Source organism: Saccopteryx bilineata, chromosome 3 (assembly GCF_036850765.1).
Source record: "Saccopteryx bilineata isolate mSacBil1 chromosome 3, mSacBil1_pri_phased_curated, whole genome shotgun sequence".
NCBI lineage: Eukaryota > Metazoa > Chordata > Mammalia > Chiroptera > Emballonuridae > Saccopteryx > Saccopteryx bilineata.
In genome coordinates this window covers 262,409,907-262,421,522 of record NC_089492.1, presented here as the reverse complement: position 1 = coordinate 262,421,522, position 11,616 = coordinate 262,409,907, and the positions used below count along the sequence as shown (strand labels likewise).

General features: G+C 53.3%; 1 protein-coding gene across 3 annotated transcripts; it reads right to left on the bottom strand.

Moving 5' to 3' along the window:
- Positions 1 to 215: 215 nt before the first annotated feature.
- On the bottom strand, positions 216 to 11,048 carry HPCAL4 (hippocalcin like 4). Of its 3 annotated transcripts, none has more exons than XM_066269541.1 (4): positions 10,905 to 11,048; positions 3,399 to 3,568; positions 2,646 to 2,861; positions 216 to 1,340 (listed from the first exon to the last, which is right to left on the bottom strand). In XM_066269541.1, the coding sequence occupies exons 2-4, from the start codon at positions 3,558 to 3,560 to the stop codon at positions 1,143 to 1,145; spliced, it is 576 nt and encodes a 191-aa protein (XP_066125638.1). In that variant the 5' UTR covers positions 3,561 to 3,568; positions 10,905 to 11,048; the 3' UTR covers positions 216 to 1,142. The 3 variants fall into 3 exon arrangements, with proteins under 3 accessions (XP_066125638.1, XP_066125640.1, XP_066125639.1); XM_066269543.1 differs by lacking the exon at positions 10,905 to 11,048 and adding an exon at positions 10,699 to 10,788; XM_066269542.1 differs by lacking the exon at positions 10,905 to 11,048 and adding an exon at positions 3,893 to 4,152.
- Between the last annotated feature and the right edge of the window lie 568 nt (positions 11,049 to 11,616).

Below are 11,616 nucleotides of genomic sequence, written 5' to 3'. Positions count from 1 at the left end.
TCACCCCCGGCAAGCCTTGTCTTCTGTGTTTCTGAAGATAACACCTAACGAGCGTGAGTGTCCAACAGAATTGCTCACTGAATTAAAAGAGATCATCAAAAAGGAAGCAGCAGAAACTGCTGATGGTGACAGCTCAGGATTCAGCCTGATAAGAAAAAGTGTTTTCTGGTGAGTTTGGTGGTATTTTCCCTCTTATCAGCTCTTTTTTCCCCATGAAAATTACCATTTCTATATTCATTTGATAATTTTACAAGGAGTAATATAAAGTATGTCTTAATACCCTAAACTAGTAAAATGACTTTAGCTTCGTTTAAGCTGGGTCCTAAAAAAATACGTATTATAAAATTTCCATTTTCCTTAAAACTTCCACTCATATGGTTCCTAGACTTCCAAACACTTTTCATTTCATCCTTCTGCAGCTCTGCAGAGAACTAAGTGGAAAGATTTAATAGTTCCTCTCAAACTAACCAGCCTTACTGCACCCTCTGCTCAGCGGTCTTCGATGTCCCCATCTGAGACTCTGACCACTGGTCTGCCTCACTGCTCTGGGCTTCCAGAGGGCATGGAATGTGTCTTGTAGACTACCATATCCTTAGCACCTAGAGGTGCCTGACATTGATAGGTGCTCAATAAATGCTAGCTGAAGAAAGAACTAAATGAACACTCCAAAGATGGGGCCAGAAGGGCCAGGTAGAGTGGAGGGGACAGGGCAGAGACCACCTTTAAGGGATCTGGGTCCTCAGCAAAAGACAGACCCAATTTGGCCCTTTAAGTGGGGTGTATGGGACCACATCCTATAAAGTATAATCCCAGGAAGAACAGACTTTCAAAGCAGAACCTCAACCTCCCTCCTTAACCCTGCCTTTAGGGGCAAAAGCCAACTCCCCTAGGCCCAGTGGATGTTAATTGTGGGCCAACACTGGAGATGGTGCTAGACCACAGGATACCTGAGGATCTGTCTCTTTTTCAGGGTGAGATCTTGATGAAGGGGAGCAAGGGCTTTGGCAGAGGGGACGGGTGGGCCAAAGAGTGAGGCTGACGTGTCCCTCCCCCCTAGGGAAAAGCCAGCCAGAGAGATCATGGGATTGGGAGGTGGCCACGCTCCTCCTGGCCAGGGACCCTGCCCCTCACCAGCCTCTACTCTACTTCTGCATATCACACTGCAGCAGCAGCACAATGGATGGGTCACTCTTGGCCGCCTCCTTGAACTCCTCCAGAGTAATCTGGTCATCCTTATCCTGGTCCATCTTCTTGAAGATCTTGTCCACACGCTGCTGGGGTGTGAGCCCATCTTGGTTCATGCGCATCATGATCACGGTGCCCACCATCTTATAGATAGCCTGGAGAGACAGAGGGGGCAAGGAGGATTAAGGGGGTGAATGGGAGTGGGCAGGGAGAATGCTGGGAAATGGTAAGGATGCTGAAAAGTGCTGTATGTTCATTAAGACTGGATATTTAATGAGCATCTCACACTAACAAGTCTAAAAGCCCACTCTTCATCTCCAACCTGCTACACCCAGGCACTTCCTGTCACAGAAGATAGCAAATTCATTTTTCTAATTGTTCAGACCAAAAACCTTAACACAGTTCTTGACTCTCCTCTCACACCCACATCCAATCCTCCAGCAGATCTCATCAGCCCTCATTTTGCAATCAATCCCACATCCAAGCACTGCCACTGACTTCCTCCATGCTGTCACCTCCATCAGCTCCTGACTGGGCTGTTGTGGAAATCTCCTAACTGGCTGCCTTGCTTCTGATGCCCTTCTCTCCCCCTTAGTCTATTCAAGATACACATAAGAGAAAACTCCTTCTGGCTTTCCATCCCACTCAGAATAAGGTCTCTATCCCAGATTATGAGACACTAGACTTAGTGACTAAGTGATTGAGCTCCTAGCTACCTATCTGACTCCCCACCTACCACGCTCCCCTTGCTCGCTTCTATCACCCTGGCCTCCTACAACTCCTCGAAACACTGCAAACACAATCTAGCCTCAGGGTCTTTGCATGTATTGTTCCCTGTGCATCGAACACTTCTCCAGACATCTACGTGGAAAGCTCCCTCACCTTATTCAGGTTGCTGCTTCTATTTCACTTCATAAAATTGCTTTTCTTCCATTGCTCTCTCTCTCTCCTTTGCTTTGCTTATTTTACTGCCTGACATAACATAGTTTTTTGTTGTTGTTTTAAATTTTTTCTCACTAGAAAAAAGGTCCCATGAAAGCAGGAACGTTGAACAGTGTTTGGCCCGTGGCAGGCACTCAGTACATGCTTGTTGAAAAAATAATGAGCTAAGAGAACAGAATGAGCCCTGGAGTCAGACTCTCAGATTTTGAATCATGAACCACCACTTGCTACTTTCCTCATCCGCAAAATGGGGTTTCTGACAATACCGTGTGGATTGTTTGATAGAGCATTTAGCACACAAAGCCTGTTCGGCACTAAGCGCCCAACCCATGCTAGTTAGCCACGGAATCCCGGGAGTCAGGTAGGGGGTTAAGGGGAAATGCGGACGCAGCGAGGAGGCTCCTGAGGCCGGAGAGGCACGTGACTGGAAAGGGCGGTGCCAGAGAAGGGCCTGGTAGCGAAGACAGGGGGCGCCCCACTCCAGCACATCCCCGCTTCTCGGATCCGCCCCAGCGCACCTCGATGATCTCCAGCATCTCCAGACGCGTGATGCGCCCGTCGCCGTCCAGGTCGTACATCTCAAAGGCCCAGTTGAGTTTCTGCTCGAAGCTGCCGCGGGAGGTTACCGAAAGGGCGCATATGAACTCCCGGAAGTCAATCGTGCCGTCGCCGTTCTTGTCGAAGGTGCGGAAAGCATGCTGCGCAAACTTGGAGGCATCGCCGTAGGGGAAGAACTGAGATGGAGACGCAGATTGGGGCACAGCTACAGCCACGCCCGGTGTCGGGGCGACCCTCTGGGGTGGCCTGGCCCCGCCCCCGCCCATTCGGCCTGCCCCCCACCCCCCACCCCCACCCCCCACCCCCACCCCCCACCCCCACCCCCCACCCCGACCCCCGGACGCCTGGCCCCGCCCCGCCCATTCGGCCTGCCCCCCACCCCCCACCCCGGACGCCTGGCCCCGCCCCGCCTATTCGGCCTGCCCCCCACCCCCACCCCCCCACCCCGACCCCGGACGCCTGGCCCCGCCCCGCCTATTCGGCCTGCCCCCCACCCCCACCCCCCACCCTGACCCCGGACGCCTGGCCCCGCCCCGCCCATTCGGCCTGCCCCCCACCCCCCACCCCGGAAGCCTGGCCCCGCCCCGCCTATTCGGCCTGCCCCCCACCCCCACCCCCCCACCCCGACCCCGGACGCCTGGCCCCACCCCACCTATTTGCCCGTCCCCTGGGATCCCTGCCCAGCCCTGGCCCGCACACCCAAGCCCGCCCACCTTGATGTAGAGCTGCTGGAACTCCTCCAGGTTGAGGATGCCGCTGGGGCAGTCTTTCAGGAAACCCTTGTACCACTGCTTCAGCTCCTGCTCGCTGAACTCGGTGTTCTGAACCAGGTCCTCCAGGACCTCTGGGGCCAGCTTACTGTTGTTCTTCCCCATGGCAGGGCCTGGGGGACAGGCGCAAGGCCCTCATTTCAGCAGCGGTCCTCCAAGTCCCCTTAAAACAGGGTTCCCTTCCTCTACAACAAACCTACATTATTACCACAGCCAGGGTCCCTCCCTCCACAGCAGGCTGGTCATCACTCCTCTCACCACCACCCTCAACAAGCCCTGTCTTCCTCCCGCCTTGTCCTTCTCCACATTCCTTCCTGTAGAAGCCATACCTCCCTTCCCTCTCCAATCTCTCCCCCAACACAAGGTGTACCTTCCCCTCACTACTCCCCCAACTTCCGTAAAGGGGCCTTCACAGCGGGACACTGCATTTTCCTTACCAGGTTTCCTCTCCTGGCACCAGCATCTCTAGCCTTTTATCTCTTTGTCACTGATGGGTGCTGCATGCCACAGCCTTCATCCTCTCCTCTCCCCTTAACACCTTCCATAGCTCCCCACACCCATAGAATAATCTTAATTCTCTCCTTGCTATTCAGAGCTTTCACATTCAGGCCAACCTGCCTCTGCAGGTCCCTCTGGCACTGGGGACACCAGGCAGGCTCCTCAAGTGTTCCCCCTGGCACTACCTCCCAAGTTCTTTCTCAAGGCCTTCCAGGCCATCTCAGCAGAAGGCTTCTCTCCCACTTTCTTCTGTACAAATAGAAGTCCTTGCTCTTTGCACTGATGACCCTGATTACATTCTGCTTTTCATCAGTTCACTCATTCCCTAAGCATTTATTGAGGCTGGCTGTGTGCTAAGTCCTGAACTAGTCACGGGGATAAAGAAGACACAAGCCAACTTTCAATAATCATAATTAGGTCAAAGAGGTAGGTGGCTGATTGTAAAGGGTCTTCAATTCATACCAAGGAGTTAGCCTTTAACCAGAGGAGACAGAAACTCCTGGAGTTTTTTTTTTTTTTTTTTTTTTTTCATTTTTCTGAAGCTGGAAACAGGGAGAGACAGACAGACTCCCGCATGTGCCCGACCGGGATCCACCCGGCACGCCCACCAGGGGGCGATGCTCTGCCCATCCTGGGCGTCGCCATGTTGCGACCAAAGCCACTCTAGCGCCTGGGGCAGAGGCCACAGGGCCATCCCCAGCGCCCGGGCCATCTTTGCTCCAATTGAGCCTTGGCTGCGGGAGGGGAAGAGAGAGACAGAGAGGAAAGCGCGGCGGAGGGGTGGAGAAGCAAATGGGCGCTTCTCCTGTGTGCCCTGGCCTGGAATCGAACCCGGGTCCTCCGCACGCTAGGCCGACGCTCTACCACTGAGCCAACCGGCCAGGGCACTCCTGGAGTTTTAAAGCAAGGGCGCCTGACCTGTGGTGGCGCAGTGGATAAAGCATTGACCTGAAAATGCTGAGGTCGCTGGTTCGAAACCCTGGCCTTGCCTGGTCAAGGCACATATGGGAGTTGATGCTTCCAGCTCCTCCCCACCTTCTCTCTCTTCTCTCTCTCTCCCTCTCTGTCTCTGTCTCTCTCTCTCCCTTTCTCTCTCCTCTCTAAAATGAATAAAGAGAAAAAAATAAAAAATAAAAAAACCAAAAAAAAATTAAGCAAGGGCTAGGATGATAGCATTCATTCCACAACTCTTACAGAATGTTTACACGTGGGAAGTCCTGAACTAGGTGCTGGGAACTCGGAGAAGGAATGTGTTTTAGAATTTCTGCTTGACCAGCTGGTGGCACAGTGGATAGAGCATCATCCTGGGATGCTGAGAACCCAGGTTTGAAGCCCCGAGGTCGCTGGCTTCAGTGCGGGCTTACCAGCTTGAGCGCAGGATCGCTGGCTTGAGCAAGGGATCACTCACTCTGCTGGAGCCCCCCGGTCAAGGCACATATGAGAAAGCAATTAAAGAACAACTAAGGTGCTGCAACAAAGAATTGATGCTTCTCATTTCTCTCCTTTCTTGTCTGTCTGTCCTCTCTCTGTCTCTCTGTTTGTCTCTCTGACTAAAAAAAAAAATAAATTGTCCTTTCGCTACAATATGCAAGATGATGTGGGTGGGGGGAGGTAGGGAGAGCAGAGAGGAGTCTGCTGCAGAGTTCAGGTGAGAGATGATGACACTAGGGTCAGGGTTGTGAAAAGATGAGGATGGACTGAGAGCTGTTAGGAGTAGGCATTGGCAGGACTTGGTGATTGGGTGTGAGGTGAGAGGGATGGAGGAGTTTAGGCAGATGCTTAGATTTGGGTTTGAGCGGATGGAGGTGATGTTGCTGAGAAGCAAATTTGGGGCGATGAAGAGTCAGTCCTCAGCTAGAACATGAGCCCCTCAAGTACCCTGCACCAGAAGAGATGTTTGCAGAGGGGGGTACAGCCCTCTCCAGGAAGCCTGCCAGAGTGGCACCACGCAGGCCCTGAAGGTGGGGTAGATGCTCCTGTCTGAACTCCACGGGAGGAAGCTCCTCCAGAGTTTCCTGCACTCAAGCTGGTGAGCCCGCACTGAAGCCAGCGACCTCGGGGCTTCAAAACTTGCATTTCCCAGGACATGGCCTGGGAGGTGACTTTGACCTGCCTGGAGTCTTTGGAAGGTTACCAGACTTCAACCCCAGGGTAGACTGTCATGAAGATACTCTGGAAAAGGAAGCCCTCAGGCCAGCAGAAGTAATGCCACTTTTATAGCCCACCCCAGGCCAGTGTGGGTTCTAATCTTTACTGCTGGGAGTGCCATAAAAAAAACAAAGATCAGCCTGTTCCATGTCCCCTCCCTTGCTGCATGACCTCAAGTTAGTTAGAGGATATCTCTGGGCCACAGACTCCTCCCATGGGCCATGAGGAATATCAAGGGGCAGAGTGGGTAGCTACCTCTTCCCCCACCTACCACCCAGAGGATGAGGAATCCTATATGCCCCCAGGAGAAGCCAGTGAGGGGGATACACGCCATCTTCAGGAACCTAGAACTGTAGGATTTACTGCACTGGGACCAGAGTCAAGGATGCCTCTGGAACACCATGGCAGGAGGCAGGCTCCAAACCCAGCTGCCCCTCCTCAAGTCCAAAGCACACTGTAGGCACAGGGTTTATCTAGTCAAGGAAGCTGGAGAACCCAGAGGTGGAAGTGTCTGGCGGGGGAGGCAGAGCCTCTTCCACTGTCTCCTGTGCAATGTGCCTGAGTGTCTGCATGAGGTGCAGGGTGTGGGTGGGAGCACATCAATGTATGAGATTGCAAATCTGTCAAAGCACACAGTTCTGTGCGTCATAGTGTCTGTGTGGCTCTCACCTTCTGCCCCTTTTCTCTTCCCTCCCACCATTCTCTGTCTCCTGGGGCCACACTTCCACTTGGACCCAGGCCCACCAAGAACTATGTCTCTCCTTCATTTCTCCTTATTCCCTCTCTGGTCTTAGATTGGCAGGTCAAAGCTGGCGATGCCCTTTAAGATCATCCCCTTATGTTTTTGAAAATCCAGAGAGGAGAGAACAGGCTCAGAGTTACACAGCAGGTCAGTGGAAGGGCCTGGATGAGCACCTAAGCTGAGTCCATGCTACTGTCTGAACTATCCACTCCAAGTCACAGCTACTTTTTTTTGGGGGGGACAGAGACAGAGAGGGATAGATAGGGACAGACAGACAGGAAGAAAAAGAGATGAGAAGCATCAATTCTTTGTTGCGGCACCTTAGTTCATGATTGCTTTCTCATATGTGCCTTGACTAGGGGGGATACAGCAAATCAAGTGACCCCTTACTCAAGCCAGTGACCCTGAGCTCAAGCTGGTGAGCCTTGCTCGAACCAGATGAGCCCGCACTCAAGCTGGCGACCTTGGGGTTCCAAACCTGAGTCCTCTGCATCCCAGTCGAATTCTCTATCCACTGCGCCACTGCCTGGTTAGGCGAATCATGGCTACTCTTGTCCAGTACTACCTGACTTTTGGGAAAACCATAGTCCTGATCTCCCTTATAGCCATAGTGGGACCATCTTGCTGAGCTTCAGGCCATGGTGTCTAATATCCAGGGAATATCCACCCTTTGGGGTAGCCCACCAGCAACTCTAACCCAGAACATCTACAACCAGACACATCTTCAATCTATGGCTGTCCTTCTCTCCATCGCCTCGTCCTTCCCCCTTGTCCTAGGGTGGTAATGCCATCTCAGTTACCTTTAGTTTCCCTTCTCCCTTTTCCCTAGGGCCAACTTGCCACCAAGTCCTATTGTTCTTTCTCTTTCTTTTTTTTTATTCAGTGATAGGAGGGGAGACAGAGATAGACTCCCACATGTGCCCTGACTGGGATCCACCCAGCAAGCCCACTAAGGAGCAATGCTTTGCCCATCTGAGGCTTTGCTCTATTACTCAGCAACTGAGCTCTTCTTAGCACCTGAGGCAGAGGCCATAGAGCCACCCTCAGCGCCCGGGGCCAACTTGCTCCAATGGAGCCATTGGTTGCAGGGGGGTGGGGGGGGAGAGAGAGAGAGAGAGAGAGGCAAGAGGGGGAGGAGTGGAGAAGCAGATGGTTGCTTCTCCTGTGTGCTCTGACCGGGAATAAAACCTGGGACATCCATATACTGTTCTATGGAGGAAGAAGGGGTTTCCTCCATAGTGGAAGGGTTTCTTCCTCAGTGGAGCTAACGCTCTGCCACTGAGCCAGCTGGCCAGGACCTGTTCCTTCTTTTGAAATGGTCCTGGAATCCTCACTATGTTCTTCCTCTCCCCATGGTCAGGGCCAGGGGCATCCCAAAGGGGCTGAAATCCAGCTGGGACACTGCTTGGCAAACCAGGCCTGTGGGCTCAGCTGCCTGCGGGGGGGGGGGGGTTGCCTTTTTTCTGATTCCCCTTTTCTGAAGGGATGTCTTTTTTGGTTTTGCCCAGAAATATACTATAGGCTAGAGGTGGCCATGCCCACAGGCCTCCTCAAACTCCAGAATCCTCTAGTATCTAGTGTCAAGGTGCCTATCTATCTAGCCTCACCTCCCACTGCTCCCCTCACAACTATATTCTCCTTTCAAGCCAAGCTTCTCAAAGCCATAACCTCCCTCACCTACTGCCTAGCTGTTTTCCTTTCCCCTAATATCTTTCCTTCTCTCCTGGATTCACACAGCTATAATCAGCCTTTGGGCCTGGCTAAAGCCCAATTCCTTAAGATCAGCCTCTCTGCACCGGGACAGTGGACAGTCAGCAGCATGGCTTGAGTAGACCCTATGAGACTGTGGAGTTGAGCCCCTCAGGTATGTAGACCTCAGAACTCTCTGACCTTTAACTAGTGCTCCAGAATTCTAGGATGGAGCCTGATTTGGGAGACGCCTTTGCATTCAAGATTTGCCTAAGCCAGAAAAAGTTCTCCAGGCCTTTTTGTTCAATGGCAAAGAGCCTATCCCCTCCCAATTACAACCCAGACCACACTGGAGAAGCTTGGAGAATGAGAAAAGTGCTTTTCCTGTTGTTCCTTAGTTTGCCCTCTTGTAGCTGTCTCACACAGGTTCCCACTCTGTCCCTTTGTGCGGCTGCACAGAGCCGCCCTGCAGATATGTAGGGGCGGTGCCTAGAACCCAGCAATGTTCGGTGAATGTCCCATGTCCCTTTATGGATTACACGAGAGGGGCAGAAACCCCTTCTTCCTCCACAAAACAGCCTTAGGCCGTTTTATCTGTGTTCTCCTGCCATTGCGCTAACTTCAGAGACAATGAAAGCCAGACCCGGCAAAAGGAAGGGTTCACCCAAGGTAAAGTAGAGCCCATCAGCAGCAAGGCAGATGCCAGATGCACTGGGGCATGTTCTGTTGGCACTGTAGCCTTGCTGGTCATGCACAGGCTCCTCCTTTGCTTACCTCTCGCAGGCTGCCCCCCAGCTGTGAAGAAGCTGGCAAAGGGCCATACACAAAGCTGCTGCCCTCTGTGCCCAGAGGCTTATTCCAGAGGGCAGAGCTCAGGGTTGTGGACTTCAGATGGGGAGGTGGCAGTGAGGTTGAGAGGGACTGAGGGATGCAATAATCCCACACCCTCACCCAGTCTTAGAGAAGCTGGTGCTGAGACAGTTGCCATGGTGACAACAGCTCCCTGGTCAGGAGATTTTTCTCTCTTTCCTCTCCTTCCTTCACTCTCCTCCAAGCAGCAGCCATAGTAGCAGCAACCAGGTCTTCTCCCTCTCCTTGTTAAGGAGAGGCAAGGGATGATAAAGGGTGGGCCCTGTTGATCACCTCTACTTTGGAGGTGATCATGTGATCATGTCCATGCCATGCCATGTGGGCTGCTGGTCTAGGAGGGTCTCCTAACAGCTGAGAAGGGGCCCAGGCCTGGGGAGTGTGTGGGAAGAAGTAGCCTGAACCTAGTTCTGAGTAAGAAGCAATATCCCTTCACTGAAGACTGAATTCCCTGAACCCTCCTCTGAAACATCCTCATGGTTCAGGGATAGAGGGAAAGGGAACTGTTTTCTCATAATCAGCCATAAAACCAGATTGCGTCACTATTAGAAGACTGTTCAAGATCATCTCATCTAGTCTACTCTTGGTCCTGACCCCATCCCCATTTCATGAAGATTCAGAGAGGGAAGTGACTTGGCCAAAGTCAGACAGCACTGACACAAAGGCAAAATTTGAACTCAGCTCTTCTGCCCTCCAGGCTCAGGCCACCTTAGGGAAAGGAGCAACACAGTCCATATGGAGCTTTGGCACAGTCCCTGCAGAGCAGCGGAAAGATAGGAACTCGGAGTGACTGAACACAAGAAAGGCAGAGAGGGTACAAATTAGAAAGATATCTGAGAGGAAGGAGGACTTGGTGCTTTAGCTGTGAGAGGTGAGGGTAATGGAGGAGGATGGGACTTTGGCAGCAGTGATTGCCAGGTATGGGTGGTGTGTGTGTGTGGGGGGGGGATGGAGTCCCGGTTCATCCTTTGGCCAAGATGAAAGAGGCCAAACATGGGGTCTCTGCATAGCACAGAGACCATGAGGATGGGATGCTGTTGAGAGAATGTTGTGAGGCGGAGGGGAGGGAGAGGTTTTTTTTAGGGGGGGGAGCTGATCTGCTGGTGGGGTTGGGTGATGTGGATGGGGTTATCTGTGGAGGTGAGAGGTTGCTATGGGAGTGGGTAAACTACCTATCTCCAAAGAAGGTAGGTTGACTGATGCCTCCTCTAGTACAAGCAACACTGCTTCCGTGTGTGTGTGTGTGTGTGTGTGTGTGTGTGTGTGTGTGTTGGGGACCAGAGCAGTGGTTCATCTTACCTGAGCTAGGGATAAGGAAGCAGTTCTGTCTCCTTTCCTGGGACCATAGGGCCTGGACTATGGACCAGGTCCCCCCTCCAAATGCTGCCGCCTATGGCAGAACTTAGTGTCAGGGAGATGAATCAAAGAGGGGGCAGGAGACGAGGATGAGAGTGGAGAATGGAGGGGAGGGGACAAGGGCCTCCGCCCAGCCCCGCCCGCATTACCTGAGGCCTCTCCCCCGGGTCACTGATGGCTCCGAGCCTCGGCCGGCCTCGGGCACCGAGATTGGCTCGCGAGTTGGCGGCCAGGTTCTCCAAGGTCCGCTCCGGAGCCGCCTCCCAGCTCTTGTATCACTAAGAGTCTCGCGTAGGAGACATGATTTGCATAAGCCCCACCTCAACCCGGGCAGATTGAACGTTGATTGGTTCAGTTAGGTTGGAGTGGCAGGCGAGGTTTCAGGTGGGGACAGGGTGGCCAGTGAGGCCCAGCAACAGGAGCGCGCCCCGCCCGCCCTTGCTGACCTTCCCGTCGCGAGGAAGGGGGAGGGCTGTAACCCCGTCTGTACCCCGCCCTGAGGTTCAGACCCCGGGGCGTAGGCTGGGGTGAAAAGTGTCGAAGATTGAAGTGGATTCGCAAAAACAACTGCACGGTTGCTATGGAAACGGGCGAGCCACAGCAGAGTCTCTAAGCCTTCCCTTCCTGGGCCCCAGCGGGGGTGGGGATGGAAGAGTGGATGAGTCACAATATGCGACCCCCTCCATATCCCACCCGAATTTGGAGGAAGGCGATGAGGAGCTGAGTGGGGAAGGGAAGAGATGGAGTGGTCAGCAGCCCATGCCTTCGCATCACCCCTCCAACACGCCCACTCCCCTCACACCGTGGAACGGCAAAGGAGGGTGGATGGCAGCGGAGAGCGCAGTCCGTCTGGATGGCGAA